Consider the following 16,500-nt stretch of genomic DNA (forward strand, 5'->3'; position numbering starts at 1 on the left):
GAATTTTTACTTTTCTTGCCAAAGCGAACAACGTCACATTTGCCCACATGATGCTTCAGATAACATCCCAATTGCAAGGGTTGGAACTCAAACTAAATTAAGTAGTCAACAAGTCGGTCAGCATCTGAAAAAGCAGAAAGAGATCTTTCATCAGAAACATCCAACTCCAGAACCTCATCACTTAGCCTCTAACGCGTTTTTCAGATGCTCACCATCCTGTGCAATGCCCGCATTTTCCTTTTGAATAACCGTAATCCAGCATTTGGTGTTTAAATCACTGACTGGCATTCAAACTCACCATCCCTCTGTTCTGCTGATCTCAGTCCATTGTGTTAATCACTGGATCACAGGCAAACAAAAGTAAAATACTGTGGGATGCCAGAAATGCAAAGTAAAATATTATTTTGACCTTTACTCAAGAACGGGTGCAAGGACGTTCCAGGTAGCGAGAGGTCAGGTAGTTCAACATCAATGGTGGGCAAGGGTTTTTAGTAATCGGGGAAAAAATAATCAAAGGAGAGGTTTGAGTTAATTACGGAGAGCCTGCAGGGGGTGGATTGTGCTTGACTAATCAAACTGATAAGTAACAGGTTGATGCAGGGAATGCAATGGATGTTGTCTCTATGGAATCTGAAGGGGCCTTTGACAAAGTATCACACAGAAGGCAGGTCAACATGACTGCTTGTGGAATTAGAAGGGCGAGTGTCACTTGGATAGAATGTCATACCTAATGGTTATTTACAGACTGAGGGATGGCGACAGTGGTGTTCCCCAAGGGTCAGTGCTAGGACCACTGCTATTTTTGATATCTGCAAATGACTTGGATATTAGAATACAGAGTAAAATTGCTGTTGTGGAGGAGTGGCAAACAGTGAGGATTATATAACGTGCCTGTGACAGAACCTGGATGGGCTAACAAAATGGGGAGATGGGATTTAATACAGAGAAGTCTGAGGTGATACGTTCTGGCAGAAGGGATAGGGAGAGGCGATACAGACACAATTCTAAGGAATGTGCAGGAATAGAGGGACCTGGGGCTGCACGTCCAAACATCTTTGAAGGCGGCCGAACATATAGAGAGTCTGGTTAGCAAAGCTAAGTAGGGGATCATAGGCTTTGTAAATTGAGGAATTGAGTACAAAAGCAGGGACGTTACGCTGAACCTTTATAAAGCTCTGATTAGGCCCCAAATATATCATAGAACATAGAACATAGAACGATACAGCGCAGTACAGGCCCTTCGGCCCTCGATGTTACACCGACATGGAAAAAAACTAAAGGCCATCTAACCTACACTATGCCCTTTTCATCCATATGCTTATCCAATAAATTTTTAAATGCCCTCAATGTTGGCGAGTTCACTACTGTTGCAGGTAGGGCATTCCACGGCCTCACCACTCTTTGCGTAAAAAACCCACCTCTGACCTCTGTCCTATATCTATTACCCCTCAATTTAAGGCTATGTCCCCTCGTGCTAGCCACCTCCATCCGCGGGAGAAGGCTCTCGCTGTCCACCCTATCTAATCCTCTGATCATCTTGTATGCCTCTATTAAGTCACCTCTTAACCTTCTTCTCTCTAACGAAAACAACCTCAAGTCCATCAGCCTTTCCTCATAAGATTTTCCCTCCATACCAGGCAACATCCTGGTAAATCTCCTCTGCACCCATTCCAAAGCTTCCATGTCCTTCCTATAATGAGGCAACCAGAACTGTACGCAATACTCCAAATGCGGCCGTACTAGAGTTTTGTACAACTGCAACATGACCTCATGGCTCCGGAACTCAATCCCTCTACCAATAAAGGCCAACACACCATAGGCCTTCTTCACAACCCTATCAACCTGGGTGGCAACTTTCAGGGATCTATGTACATGGACACCGAGATCCCTCTGCTCATCCACACTACCAAGAATTTTACCATTAGCCAAATATTCCGCATTTCTGTTATTCTTTCCAAAGTGAATCACCTCACACTTCTCCACATTAAACTCCATTTGCCACCTCTCAGCCCAGCTCTGCAGCTTATCTATGTCCCTCTGTAACCTGCAACATCCTTCCGCACTGTCTACAACTCCACCGATTTTAGTGTCGTCTGCAAATTTACTCACCCATCCTTCTGCGCCCTCCTCTAGGTCATTTATAAAAATGACAAACAGCAACGGCCCCAGAACAGATCCTTGTGGTACGCCACTCGTAACTGAACTCCATTCTGAACATTTCCCATCAACTACCACTCTCTGTCTTCTTTCAACTAGCCAATTTCTGATCCACATCTCTAAATCACCCTCAATCCCCAGCCTCCGTATTTTCTGCAATAGCCGACCATGGGGAACCTTATCAAACGCTTTACTGAAATCCATATACACCACATCAACTGCTCTACCCTCGTCTACCTGTTCAGTCACCTTCTCAAAGAACTCGATAAGGTTTGTGAGGCATGACCTACCCTTCACAAAACCATGCTGACTGTCCCTAATCATATTATTCCTATCTAGATGATTATAAATCGTATCTTTTATAATCCTCTCCAAGACTTTACCCACCACAGACATTAGGCTCACCGGCCTATAGTTACCGGGGTTATCTCTACTCCCCTTCTTGAACAAAGGGACCACATTTGCTATCCTCCAGTCCTCTGGCACTATTCCTGTAGCCAATGATGACCTAAAAATCAAAGCCAAAGGCTCAGCAATCTCTTCCCTGGCTTCCCAGAGAATCCTAGGATAAATCCCATCCGGCCCCGGGGACTTATCTATTTTCACCTTGTCCAGAATTGCCAACACTTCTTCCCTACGCACCTCAATGCGTATCTATGCCATCTATTCTAATAGCATCCAGTTGTGATCACTATATTTCAGTAAAGAGGTATCGATCCTCAAGAGTACAGATGAGATTTTAACAGAATGGTAAATTCACTTAACACCCATCACTAATGCAGAAAAGCCATGGCCAAAGCAAACAGGGCGTTGGGTTGTACTTTTGGAATCATTCTGTCCTCATACAGTTCCTTGGCTAGACAATATCCAGTTTTGGTTCCTTCACTCGGTGGATGATTAGCGGCCTTAGAAAAGTAAGAATGATTCCCAGATGAAGGAACATTTGATAATCAGATATTCTGGGTGAGTCACTTTGGGCAGAGTAAAAGTAGAGATGACTTTACAGAGCAAATAATGAAAGGGCTGGATTATGTCAATTTGACAGATTGAGAGGATCAGCAATCATGCATTCGAGCTCCAACAGAGTCAGAATAGGCTAGATATCAGGCAGTTCTGTTCCCTGGGAGCAGGGTGCCATTGGGCTATGTTGCTGGTTTGTGCAGTGTATGCTGACCCTCTGCACGCCTTCAAAATGGAGCTGGGACTGAGATCACACCTTATAAAAGGTGTGATTTAACAGTTAACTTGGGTCTGGTTAATGTGATCTTCTGGGCTGGTTTTGACCGCCCAAGATGCTATGTCTTTGCCTCTTCTAGTGGACGTGTGGCTGTGGGTGGGGAAAGGGTGTCGAGACACGATGCTTCAAGGGTCACGAGTATGAGGCAGGCTTGACAGAGCAGCTGGTCTTTTGCTGACTGTCATAGTTGTACGCAGGTTCCTACTGCTACCAGTGTAGTGGATGCTGCATGTAAAGACTTGCATCATTGATTTGATGAATAAAAGACATTGATCAGATATCTCAGTTTTCCCTATCCTCAAACCTGTATCCTACAACAATAACCTATCAAAGCCAACATAACAAAGTTTGGGTTCTACGTTAGTGTGAAGGTTTGGCAACAGCAGATTAAATTAATATAGCACCGTTATAAGATCATAAGACATAGGAGCAGAATTAGGCCACTCGGCCCATCGAGTCTGCTCCACCATTCAATCATGGCTGATATTTTCTCATCCCCATAACTCCCTGATCTTATTGATCAAAAGCCTATCTACCTCTGTCCTAAAGACACTCGGTGATTTGGCCTCCACAGCCTTCTGCGGCAAAGAGTTCCACAGATTCACCACCCTCTGGCTGAAGAAATTCCTCCTCATCTCTGTTTTAAAGGATCGTCCCTTTAGTCGGAGATGGTGTCCTCTGCTAGTTTTTCCTGCAAGTGGAAACATCCTCTCCACGTCCACTCTAGCCAGGCCTCGCAGTATCCTGTAAGTTTTAATAAGATCTCCCCTCATCCTTCTAAACTCCAACGGGTACAGACCCAGAGTCCTCAACCGTTCTTCATACGACAAGCTCTTCATTCCAGCTCTTTAACATGATAAATGGTCCCAAGGTGCTTCACTTCGCAGGTGACTTGTCAAAGCAAATTTGACACTGAATCACGCAAGAGGAAATTGGGACAGGTGACCCAAACACTTGGTCAAAGAGATGCATTTGAATAAGGAAGAGAGACAGAGAGAAAGAGCTTAGAGTCTAGGCAGTTGAAGGCTAGAGTTGCCAACCCGCCAGGATTGGCCTAGAGTCTCCAGGAAATGAAGATCAATCTTAAGGCCACTGCTCTGTGCAACCCTGGAGAAAAATAATCAGGGCAACATTAAAAAATATGTTGGTTGGGCAGCACGGTGGCCTAGTGGTTAGCACAACCGCCTCACGGCGCTGAGGTCCCAGGTTCGATCCCGGCTCTGGGTCACTGTCCGTGTGGAGTTTGCACATTCTCCCCGTGTCTGCGTGGGTTTCGCCCCCACAACCCAAAGATGTGCAGGGTAGGTGGATTGACCACGCTAAATTGTCCCTTAATTGGAAAAAATAATTGGGCACTCTAAATTTATTTAAAAAAAAAAAAATATGTTTGTTAAAATCGATGCTTTGCTGGACCAGGAGGCAATGGGTACAGGGCAAGGGCTGCTGGGTGAACAGGGATTGGCACGAGTCAGGATACTGGCGGCAGAGATTCAGAAGAGTTCAAGTTCACAGAGGGTAAATCATGTCGCGACTCTAAGGTTCTCCATCACCAAGTGACATAAGCAGAGTGAACGATGGTTCACATTAATCAGAAAATCGTAAAAAGCACAAGGTTTGCGTACACAATCTGCCCATGTGAACTTAGTACTGGCCGAGTGGATACAGGGAATTGATTTTCTACAGGTGGGCTCAATGCCGGGCTGGCGTTGCTGCTAACAAACAGCTTAAACTTATAAAAGTAAAACATGAATTTCTCCCCCCCCCCCCCCACCTTTCTTCCTATCTCAATTCCGCAGAGGTGAAGATACACAGAGGACTAAAGGAATCAGGTTAGTAAGGCCATGAAAATAAAGCAAGAAACGCGCACTTGAGTTCATTTCCAGAACCAGAAAGCTGAGAGGTTAAACTTTCATCAATGACTGGCTGGTCAATCTGAAAGATTCACGAAGCTGATCCCAGAACGGAGAGGTTATTATTGCCACGGAACAGGCTGGGGCACTTTTCTTGATGGCTGGAATGAGCCGATAAAGGTTTTATGAAAGGAGTTATATAATATAATAATCTTTATTGTCACAAGTCGGCTTACATTAACTTTGCAATGCAGTTGCTGTGAAAATCCCCTAGTCGCCACATTCCGGCGCCTGTTCGGGTACACGGAGGCAAAACTCAGAATGTCCAAATTACCCAACAGAACGTCTTTCGGGATTTGTGGGAGGAAACCGGAGTACCCGGAGGAAACCCACGCAGACACGGGGAGAACGTGCAGACTCCGCACAGGTAGTAACCCAAGTGGGAATCGAACCTGTGAAGCAACAGTGCTAACCACTGTGCCACCTTGCCGCTAAGGTAGGCATAGAGAAGCTGTTCCCACTTGTGAAGGGACCAAAACTATGGACAATAAATGTAATATGTTCACCAATAGATCGAATAGGGAATTCAGGAGAAACTTCTTTACCCAGTGGCTGGGGAACTCACTACTGTACTATATGGAGTGGTTGGGGCAAAGTATTAATGCTTTTAACGAGAAAGCTGGACTAACACAAGAGAACAAGGAACAGAAGGATACGCTGATAGGATGAGATGAAAAGGGTTTGAGTGGAGCTTAAATGCTGGCATGGGTTAGCTGCGCAGAATGGCCTTTCTCTTTGGCGTAGATCTGGAGTAGTACATAACTTCATACTTGGGCAAGTGATCTCGCTCAGACTTCTGCCAATGCCACTCTATAACTGTCCCTCAGACTGGTGGGCCGAGACTTCTGGAGCCTCCCTCCAAACACTCTGCACCAGTCTCCAAGTCTGTATGTTTTAATCTCGGTCAATAGTTTTATACATTGGAGATTAGCCAAGCCGTCAAAAGTGGTCTCTCTCACCAGACTCAGCAACTGTGTGTGCGGCCCTCCACTGAAAACTCCCGTCTGGTTACAGAAGCTGATTCCCCATCTGATTAAGTGGTTCCAGTTGGAGTTGCGATCAAAGTAATGGTGGACAATCTTCGGAAAACGCAGAGTCACATCCCCAAAGAAGGCTGTGTTTTCTACAATGTGAGAATAAGCTGAAAGGCAAAGCGGGATTGGCACATTATGGGTGGGAAGCTTATTAGTGTCACTCAAAAAAAAAACACGCCCGCATCAATACCTCAAACAGACAAAATATTCCAGCTTGGAGGCCCCATGATTCCGGCATCCAAATTGAATCTATTATACCCCACATTTGTCCTTCACTCCTGGAGGTATTCGGGGAGGCCCGTGCGGGAATTGAACCCGCGCTGCTGGCCTTGTTCTGCATTACAAGTCACTGTGCTAAACCAGCCCATATCATGTACTTAGTTGGTTTTAAAAATAAATGTAGAGTACCCAATTTGTTTCTTCCCATTAAGGGGCAATTTAGCGTGGCCAATCCACCTAGCCAGCACATCATTGGGTTGTGGGGGTAAAACCCACACAGACACGGGGAGAACGTGCAAACTCCACACGGACAGTGACCCAGAGCCGGGATTCGAACCTCGGCGCCATGAGGAAGCAGTGCTAACCACTGTGCCACTGCGCCGCCCTATGCTCTTAGTTGTTAACAACGCTCGCAAACGTCTTGTTATTCATTCCTGGGTTGTGAGCATCAATGGCAGGGCAATGTCGCCCCTGAGAAGGTGATCAACTGCTGGAGTCGTGGTGAAGGTGGTGTCAGGGCGGGGGGGGGGAAGGGGGTGTCAGGGCGGGGGGGTGAAGGTGGTGTCAGGGCGGGGGGGGTGAAGGGGGTGTCAGGGCGGGGGGGTGAAGGTGGTGTCAGGGCGGGGGGGGTGAAGGTGGTGTCAGGGCGGGGGGGTGAAGGGGGTGTCAGGGCGGGGGGGTGAAGGGGGTGTCAGGGCGGGGGGGTGAAGGGGGTGTCAGGGCGGAGGGGGTGAAGGGGGTGTCAGGGCGGAGGGGGTGAAGGGGGTGTCAGGGCGGGGGGGTGAAGGGGGTGTCAGGGCGGGGGGGTGAAGGGGGTGTCAGGGCGGGGGGGTGAAGGGGGTGTCAGGGCGGGGGGGGTGAAGGTGGTGTCAGGGCGGGGGGTGTGAAGGGGGTGTCAGGGCGGGGGGGGGTGTGTGTGAAGGGGGTGTCAGGACGGGGGGGTGAAGGGGGTGTCAGGGCGGGGGGGGTGAAGGGGGTGTCAGGGCGAAGGGGGTGTCAGGGCGGGGGGGTGAAGGGGGTGTCAGGACGGGGGGGTGAAGGGGGTGTCAGGACGGGGGGGTGAAGGGGGTGTCAGGACGGGGGGGTGAAGGGGGTGTCAGGGCGGGGGGGGTGAAGGGGGTGTCAGGGCGGGGGGGTGAAGGGGGTGTCAGGGCGGGGGGGTGAAGGGGGTGTCAGGGCGGGGGGGGTGAAGGGGGTGTCAGGGCGGGGGGGTGAAGGGGGTGTCAGGGCGGGGGGTGTGAAGGGGGTGTCAGGGCAGGGGGGGGTGAAGGGGTGTCAGGGCGGAGGGGGTGAAGGGGGTGTCAGGGCGGGGGGGGTGAAGGGGGTGTCAGGGCGGGGGGGTGAAGGGGGTGTCAGGGCGGGGGGGTGAAGGGGGTGTCAGGGCGGGGGGTGTGAAGGGGGTGTCAGGGCGGAGGGGGTGAAGGTGGTGTCAGGGCGGGGGGGGGGTGAGGGGGTGATGGGGGGGTGAGGTTCCCAGTGACTGTCACTGGATAGTGACCCAATGTGGAGATCTTGATGGATTTCCCCTCCCTAGCCCACCACATCCAGACTGATGCCTGGAATGGGTGTTGTCTTACGAGGAAAGTTTGGACAGGCGAGACTTGAAACATATAAGCTCTTGTGGGGTCTTGGCAGGGTGGGTGTGAAGAGGAGATTTCCTCGTGTGAGAGAATCTAGAATGAGGGGCCACCTATTGAAGACAGGGGCAAGGTGAAACGGTGGTGGAAGCAGAGTCTTTGAATATTTTTAAAGCAGAGGTGGACAGCAAGGGGCTGAGAGGTTACGGGACGGGACGGGGTGGAGGAGGCAGGATGCAGACTTGAGGTTACTCTCGAATCAGCCATGATATTAAATGGCAAAGCAGGGCCAAGGGGCAGAATCACCAAGACTCCTGCTCATTGTTCACATGCATGTTCGATGTTGAGCCCAATTGTAGCAGCTCCTTGAGGGAAGTTTCCAGCTCATTGTACTAATGGCAGCTCCCTGACAGAGCAATCCCAAAATTCATGTTTCTCCAGGGTTCCACAGAGTATGAAAACTGACAAGTCATGCTGCAGTTGGATAGAAACTTGGTACGGCCGCACTTGGAATATTGCGCACAATTCTGGTCACCACATTACCAGAAGGATGTGGAAGCTTTGTAGAGGGGGCAGAGGAGGTTTACCAGGATGTTGCCTGGTCTGGAGGGTGTTAGCTATGTGGAGAGGCTGAATAGACTCGGACTGTTTTCATTAGAATGACAGAGGTTGAGGGGCGACCTGATAGAGGGCTACAGGATTATGAGGGGCATGGATAGAGTGGATGGGCAGGCACTCTTTCCCAGGGTGGAGGGGTCAGTCACCAGGGGGCATAGGTTTAAGGTCCGTAGGACAAAGTTTAGAGGAGATGTGCGAGGTAGATTTTTTTTTTACGCAGAGCGTGGTGAGTGTCTGGAACGTGTTGCCAGGAGAGGCTGTGGAAGCAGATACATTAACGGCGTTCAAAAGGCATCTTGACAAAGACATGGATAGGATGGGTATAGAGGGATTCGGCACAAGGAAGTGCTGAGGGTTTTGGCCAAGGTTGCTATCATGGCCGGTACAGACTTGGAGGGCCGAATGGGCTGTATTGTTCTTTGATCTTTGATTTACCACCCTCTGGCTGAAGATATTCCTCCTCATCTCTGTTTTAAAGGATTGTCCCTTTAGTCTGAGGCTTTGCCCTCGGGTTCTAGTTTTTCCTACAAGTTGAAACATCTTCTCCATGTCCGCTCTATCGATCCTCTCCACGTCCCTCAGGATCTAATTTGTTTCACCAAGACAGTCCACATTAGATCAAGCCCAAGAAGGCAGGTTGTGTCTTGGGGTTTAACATCTGATCGGAAAGATGGCACCCCTGGCAGGGCAGTACCCCCTCAGTACTGCGCCGTGAGTGTCAACTTGGAACATGTGCTGAAGGTTCTGGGACTTGAACTCACAACCCTTTGACTCAAAGACGAGAGTGCTACTGACTGAGCCCTTGCTGCCAGCCAGGCAGAACAAGGGACAAAATAAACGCTTATGACATAACAGAAAAACATTAATCCTCTGGTCACCATCTTTGAGTTTCTCATCATGCGGCAGTGGTCCATCCCCTTGCACATCCGCGCCGGTCAGTATTGTCTTGGAGTCTTCCAAAACCTGCAAAGGAAGGAAATCAAACGACTTTTCAATTTAACCAGCCTCACGTTTTCTAATCCTTTCTGAAGAATTGGGCTCAGTTTTAAAATCATTCCGTTTGGCTTCCAAAAGTGTGCTGATAACTTCTGAGAATTCGATTCAAAATGGTTTCTGGGCCAACCATTATGAGGGAGCTTCGTAAAGATATTCTGTCGATTCCGGAGTATTGTGGATTCGGAGCTCTGTACACGGATTTTAATTCAGCTCCGGGACCCGCCATCTTAAATTTCAGAAGTCTGGAAACATACGGACAAGGAGCCATTCAGCAAGTAGGCCATTCAGCCCCTCAAGCCTGCTCCGCCATGTAATAAGATCATGTCTGATCTAATAATAACCTCAAATCTGAATCCCACCTACCATGGACATGGGTTCAAATCCCATCACTGCATCTGGTGGAATTTGATTTCAGTTAATAGATCTGTATTGTAAAATTAGTCTCAGGGTGGCCGATAAACAAAAGCCTTGCCCCGTATGGAAGGAAATCTGCTGTCCTTACCTGGTCTGTCCTACCTGTGATTCCAGACTGAAATGGGATTGCTTCCTAACTGCCCTCTGCAATGGCCTAGCAACCATTCAGTGTAAGGGCAATTAGGGGTGGGCAATAAATGCTGGTTTTACCAGTTACACCCACATCCCATAAAATGAAATGAAAGATCATTAGAGCAAGTCTGCTTTTCTACGTTGCTCCCAATGCAGTCTCCTCTGCCCTACATCGGGGAGACTAAACGCTGAACCCCCGCCCTGACACCCCCTTCACCCCCCCCCCCCCCCCCCCCCTCCCCGGCCCTGGTACGCCTTCGCTCAGCCTGCAAGCACGCCCCCCAACCTTCCTGTCGATGCCATTTCATCTCAGCTCCTCGCTCTCGTGCCCACATGTCCGTCCTTGGCCTTCTGCAGTGACACCCAACGCACTTCATCTTCCAATTGGGCACGTTACAGCCCTCGCTAACCAACACAGGGTTCAACAACTTTAGACTCTGGCCTTTCTTCTCCCTATTAAACCCTTTCTTTTTATATCCCAGACCTTTATTGCCCCAATTCAAAACCCCCCCCCCCCCCACCTCCCAACACACTGGGCCACCGGTCTCTTGTTCTTGAGGTTGCTACATCTTGTTGCAATCTCTCCCGGCTGCAGCATAATATCCGGCACGTTTTCCCCCTCCTTATTTCTGATTACAAGTCTTGCGGACTCGAAACGTTGACTCCCTACCGATTTCCTCCAGCACTCCCGGTGTTTGTTTAGGGCGAGTAAGGTAGGTTTTAATGAGCATCTGAAAAGTAGGGAAAGCCGGAGAGGGAATTCCAGAGGCAGGTTCGAAAACCAGGTCGGCCAACACTGCAGCGATTAAGAGGCCGGAGTTGGGAGGCCCGCAGTGATCCCGGATGATTGTAGGATGGGACCGGAGGAGGGGGGAGGCTGTGGGGGGGGGGGGGGGGGGGATCTGAAAAGGATGAATATTTTAAACATTGAGGCCTTGTTCGATCGGGTAATGGGCGAACAGATTGGTGCAAATTAGGACTCAGGCAGCAGAGGCTTGAATGAGCTGATGTTTATAAAATGGGAGGTCAGCCATGGGAGGAGAGCATTAATTAGAATAATTAAGGCCTGAAGATACAAAAGTTCCAGATAAGGGTTTCAGCAGCAGATCAGCTGAGGCAGGGCCACAGATGGTGATGTTACAGAGGTGAAAGTAGGTGACCATGGTTGTATGGAGTGGATAGGTGGGGCATCTTGCTGTAAAAGAGGGCGGCCAATTGGCAGAGAGTCTGGCTGAGTCTCAGACAGTGGCCAGGGAGTTCAATGGGGTTGGTGGCTAGTGAGTGAGGCTTTAGGGGGTGACGCAGGGGGCACCAAAGAGGCTAGAGATCATCTCATAGAATCCCTACAGTGCAGGAGGCTATTTGGCCCATCAAATCAGCCCCGACCCTCTGAAAGAGCATTCCATCCAAACCCATGTCCCCACCCTATGCCCGTAACCCCACCTAACAGTTGGTCACTAAGGGGCAATTGATCGTGGCCCCATCCACCTTACCTGCACATCTTTGGGCCGTGGGAGGAAACCGGAGCACCCGGAGGAAACAGACACAGTGACCCTCGGCCGGAATCAAACTCAGATCCCTGAGCTGTGAGACAACCGTGCTAACCACTGTGCCTCCCACCCTGACCACATCTCTGCTCACCTTGAACAATCCTTTCAACATGATGTCGATAATCTTGTACTGCTGATTAATGTCGTTCAACTCAATCATGTTCTTCAATGCATGCATCTGGTCCTTGCGTTTTGTTTCAAAGAGCTTTCTATCTACAAGCAGTGTTGTTCAGGAAAGTATGCAGTGCCATAGGTTCTTCAGCATGCCATTGCTGACAGTTTAATGAATGCACTGGACGTGCAACTGTAACAAACTAATTCCCGTTCTACTAACCACCTGCCCCAGCCATAAAATTGATATATGATGTCTGCACGGTGTCTTGTATCTGTTGTGGAAAGCATTCACTCAGTCGGGTTCCCTGACCGCTCAGCGGGTTTATATAGTTAGAAGCTGGGTCACACTGACTATCAAAAGGTCCAGTTTTAATTCCTGCTCTGTGCTGCGTTAATTAATCTCATCCAGTGTGTCCGGGCTGTTACAACTGGGCTCTTGGGTGCTGTTTAATTGGTCAGGATCCTGGTTCTGACAGTAATCCCTTAGAGTTGTGGATATAAGTAGATATTGGGTGAAAGGTTCAACATTCGACAAACAAATCAAATCAGAATGTCAAGTTTTATTGCATGAGAGGGGGCAGTGTCGTTAGAACAGAGATTATAGCAGATCCATAAAATCAGAAAGGGATAAGGCGGAAGGCGGTAGGTGGAAAAAGACTTTTGACTGCTCAGGAGTCTAGATTGAGAGAATATTCTTATGTGATTAAATATATTTGGTTCAGGACAGTGCGAGAGAAAGGTTATTTTGTCACACAAAAGGGCTGTGAAATACCCAATCAGACTTTGGGACTGATGCAGAGAGCACATCAAAATAGGCCGATGGATGGATAGACAGAGTGAAATGGAGAGAGAGATAGATGGAGAGAAAGCGATAGATGGAGTGAAAGAGATAGATGGAGAGAGATGGCGAGAGATAAATGGAGAAAGAGATGGAGGGAGAGAGAGACAGGTGGAGAGAAAGATGGATAGACAAACAGATATATAGATGGAGAAAGAGACAGATAGATAGATACATGAAGAGAGAGCGATGGACAGATCGATTTATTGAAAAATCATCATGGTGCTAAATTAAAATGATGATACAATTCAGAACAGTTATGGACAATCATTAAAATAAAAAAAGTAAGAAATAATAAAAAGGATTGAATAGTGTTCACATTTCAATATGCAAGTAATTACAATACTTTGAAAAATGCCGATATCGTCAATTCACAGAATAGAAATGAAAGGTCTCCTACGCTCTGCATTTTGTACTAAAGTCCATCGATCGTATGTTGTCAGGGTGAGTTCATTTAAATTCTCAATCATTTACATTCTATTTGTTGAGGTTTATAGAGTAAGGGATTGAGCCGTCTCGTCTGTTCGTTCTATATCCCATTTGTGGAATGGAGTTTTTATCCCTTAATTCCATCGCACATTTATTTTCTTGCGACAATGGGAAGTGGGATTCAGGTGTTTTGTAGTGAAGCCCAATGCCCAATGTACAGCAGACACCTCCAATCCGGAGAGATATCAACGTTGCCTCCGCAAAATCCTGCAAATCCACTGGCAGGTTACGCGTACCAACATGAGCGTTCCCTCCCAGGCCAATATCCCCAGTGTCGAGGTACTGGTCAAGCCACACAGCCCGCATGCCCCCCAGTGTCGAGGTACTGGTCAAGCCACACAGCCCGCCTGCCCCCCAGTGTCGAGGTACTGGTCAAGCCACACAGCCCGCCTACCCCCCAGTGTCGAGGTACTGGTCAAGCCACACAGCCCGCATGCCCCCCAGTGTCGAGGTACTGGTCAAGCCACACAGCCCGCATGCCCCCCCCAGTGTCGAGGTACTGGTCAAGCCACACAGCCCGCCTGCCCCCCCCAGTGTCGAGGTACTGGTCAAGCCACACAGCCCGCATGCCCCCCCCCAGTGTCGAGGTACTGGTCAAGCCACACAGCCCGCATGCCCCCCCAGTGTCGAGATACTGGTCAAGCCACACAGCCCGCATGCCCCCCAGTGTCGAGATACTGGTCAAGCCACACAGCCCGCATGCCCCCCCAGTGTCGAGGTACTGGTCAAGCCACACAGCCTGCCTGCCCCCCCAGTGTCGAGGTACTGGTCAAGCCACACAGCCCGCCTGCCCCCCATATCGAGGTACTGGTCAAGCCACACAGCCCGCATGCCCCCCAGTGTCCAGGTACTGGTCAAGCCACACAGCCCGCATGCCCCCCAGTGTCCAGGTACTGGTCAAGCCACACAGCCCGCATGCCCCCCAGTGTCCAGGTACTGGTCAAGCCATACAGCCCGCATGCCCCCCACGAGACTCCCGAAACAAGTGCTCTACTCCCAGCTCCACAATGATAACGGTCACCAGAAGGACAGAGGAAACGCTACAAGGACACTCTGAATAACTGCAACAAGGGCGGCATAGTGGTTAGCACTGCTGCTTCACAGCCACTCAAAACATGAACTCTCTCTTTCTCTCTCCACAGATGCTGCCAGGTTTTCCCAGCATTTTCTGTTTTTATTGAAGCAGGTTGGATGGGGATTTGTGTGGGGGAATAATCACCTACACGGACCGTGTGGGCTCGCTTAGAACTTCCATATCATTTCAATGGAATTGATAGTTTTAGCTCCACCTTCCCTTCGCTCCCTCCTTCCCACCAGCGCCCTCTGCCCCCTTGATCAAGTGGTCACACGAACATAGGAAATGGGAGCAAACCAGACGAATGTTCAGCCGCACCCCCGCACCCCCAAACCCCCCCCCCCCCTCCCCGCTCTGCTATTCACCTTGATGCCCTCCAAAGTCCAGAATTTCATACGTCTCTGGGTGAGATCCCCCCTCGCATGTGTTCCAACAGCGGAGGCAGCCCGCCAAAGGCTGGCCGCGTGATCGTCTGGACCTGCCAATGTTCACGGGCTTCTGCATGGCCTGCACCTTCTGCCCTGGAAACCCACTGTGGTGGGGAGGGGGGGGATTGGGTATCACCACACTGAAGATTCCCCCTGGCGGAAAGGGGTGCAAAATTCCACTCTCTGCCTTGGTCATTCTTTGCCTGATTCTAAATAGTATCAGCAGGCTATTTGACCGCAGAGTGCATCACAGGCGAGCGCAATTCTGTCCTCACCCAACGTTTGGCAAACAGGAATCATCGGCCAGTGTCCACTAGCTCAAACCTTGGCCCTCCACAAGAGTGATCAGGACTTCAAGCGAAGTCATGAACTTCCACTGCACCAAACCATGGGCCCCTGGACTAGCCCAGGGAGCAGCGTTCTTTGCCATGTTTGCCGTGACATTTCTAATAGATTGTGAGCAGGCAGCAAGGTCGTATCAAACGTTAGACTCCCAGCGAAATCTCATCAGTGCCAGAAAGGATACAGATTTCTAAACTTGGATCCAGGTTTTGTTTCTGGCCGCTGGAAGGTTTAAATGCATTTGAGCATAAACTCATCATCATCACATAGATCGGGAGGACAGCCATGATCTACTGTAAAGAAAAATAAACATGTTATGAATCGGTTTCATTGATATTTCCATCCAATCTCACAGCATCATCCTCAGCGCACTGCACAACTTTCAAACCTGAAGCTTTTCACTCACTGGGCAAAGGATGGTATTTGGGAGTTTTAGAAATGTTACAGAGTGTGAAAGGAGTTCCAGGCTGCATCAATAAGTGAATTTCTTCCAAAGCTCAGAGAGTTATCAAGCATTCCCAGCTGGGCTACAACATAGGTGTGATCCTGGGTAAAGTTACCTTAAACATTCTCACCCACCCTCTTCGACAGGTGTGACTAAAATGACACAGCCACGGACCTCGATTTCATTCAACGCATTCTTTTAAATACAAATTTAGAGTACTCAATTATTTTTTTCCAATTAAGGGGCAATTTAGCGTGGCCAATCCACCTACCCTGCACATCTATTGGGCTGTGGGGGGTGAGACCCACACAGGCACGGGGAGAACGTGCAAACTCCACAAGAATAGTGACCTGGGACTGGGATTGAACCCGGGACTTCGGCGGCGTGAGACAACAGTGCTAACCATTGCGGGGGGGGGGGGGGGGGGGGGGGGGGGGGGGGGTTTGTCTCATCCCTCCCTTGTTTATCACTTTTTAAAAATAAAACATAATTAATCTCTCAGCCATTCACCTACAACCATTGGGCAGCGGTCAGGTGAACTGTAACCTGTGAAAACTTACAATGAGTATCCGTAACCCCCACAGGCCGACTGGATTTCCCATCATTTCAGTATTCCGGCGCTGCATATAAACTTACAATTTGGCGGAATTCTCCACCATCAGGTTCGCTGTTTCCGTCGCCCCCCCCCCCCCCCCCCCCCGCCCCCGCCCCGCCCCACGGGTTTGCCAGCGACCTGAGGGGGCAGCAATGGTGAATCCCACTGACAAGCAGCAGGAATAGAGAATCCCGCCGCCGCTGTCCAGAAACACAGCTGGGGAACCGGAGAATGTGGCCCACGGTAAACACATTCATAGATCATAGTGTTCATCACAGAATTCGGCCCATCGAGTCCACACCAGCACCTGAAAGGGCACCCAACCTCAGC

The 16,500-nt window shown here is 49.5% G+C and overlaps 1 protein-coding gene across 2 annotated transcripts in view; it reads right to left on the reverse strand.

The window, feature by feature from the left end:
• The window catches only part of LOC119956505 (coiled-coil domain-containing protein 134-like), a 24,210-nt gene that overhangs the window by 6,098 nt on the left and 1,612 nt on the right, over positions 1-16,500 (reverse strand). For both annotated transcript variants that reach the window (XM_038783785.1, XM_038783786.1), the window contains exons 2-5: positions 15,315-15,423; positions 11,936-12,057; positions 9,631-9,715; positions 6,264-6,445 (exon numbers count right to left, since the gene is read on the reverse strand). In XM_038783785.1, coding sequence (XP_038639713.1) covers positions 6,264-6,445; positions 9,631-9,715; positions 11,936-12,057; positions 15,315-15,417 — 492 coding nt within the window. In that variant the 5' untranslated portion in view covers positions 15,418-15,423. The remainder of the gene's footprint in view (positions 1-6,263; positions 6,446-9,630; positions 9,716-11,935; positions 12,058-15,314; positions 15,424-16,500) is intronic.

The sequence above is a fragment of the Scyliorhinus canicula genome, chromosome 23 (genome assembly GCF_902713615.1).
Source record: "Scyliorhinus canicula chromosome 23, sScyCan1.1, whole genome shotgun sequence".
Taxonomy (NCBI): domain Eukaryota; kingdom Metazoa; phylum Chordata; class Chondrichthyes; order Carcharhiniformes; family Scyliorhinidae; genus Scyliorhinus; species Scyliorhinus canicula.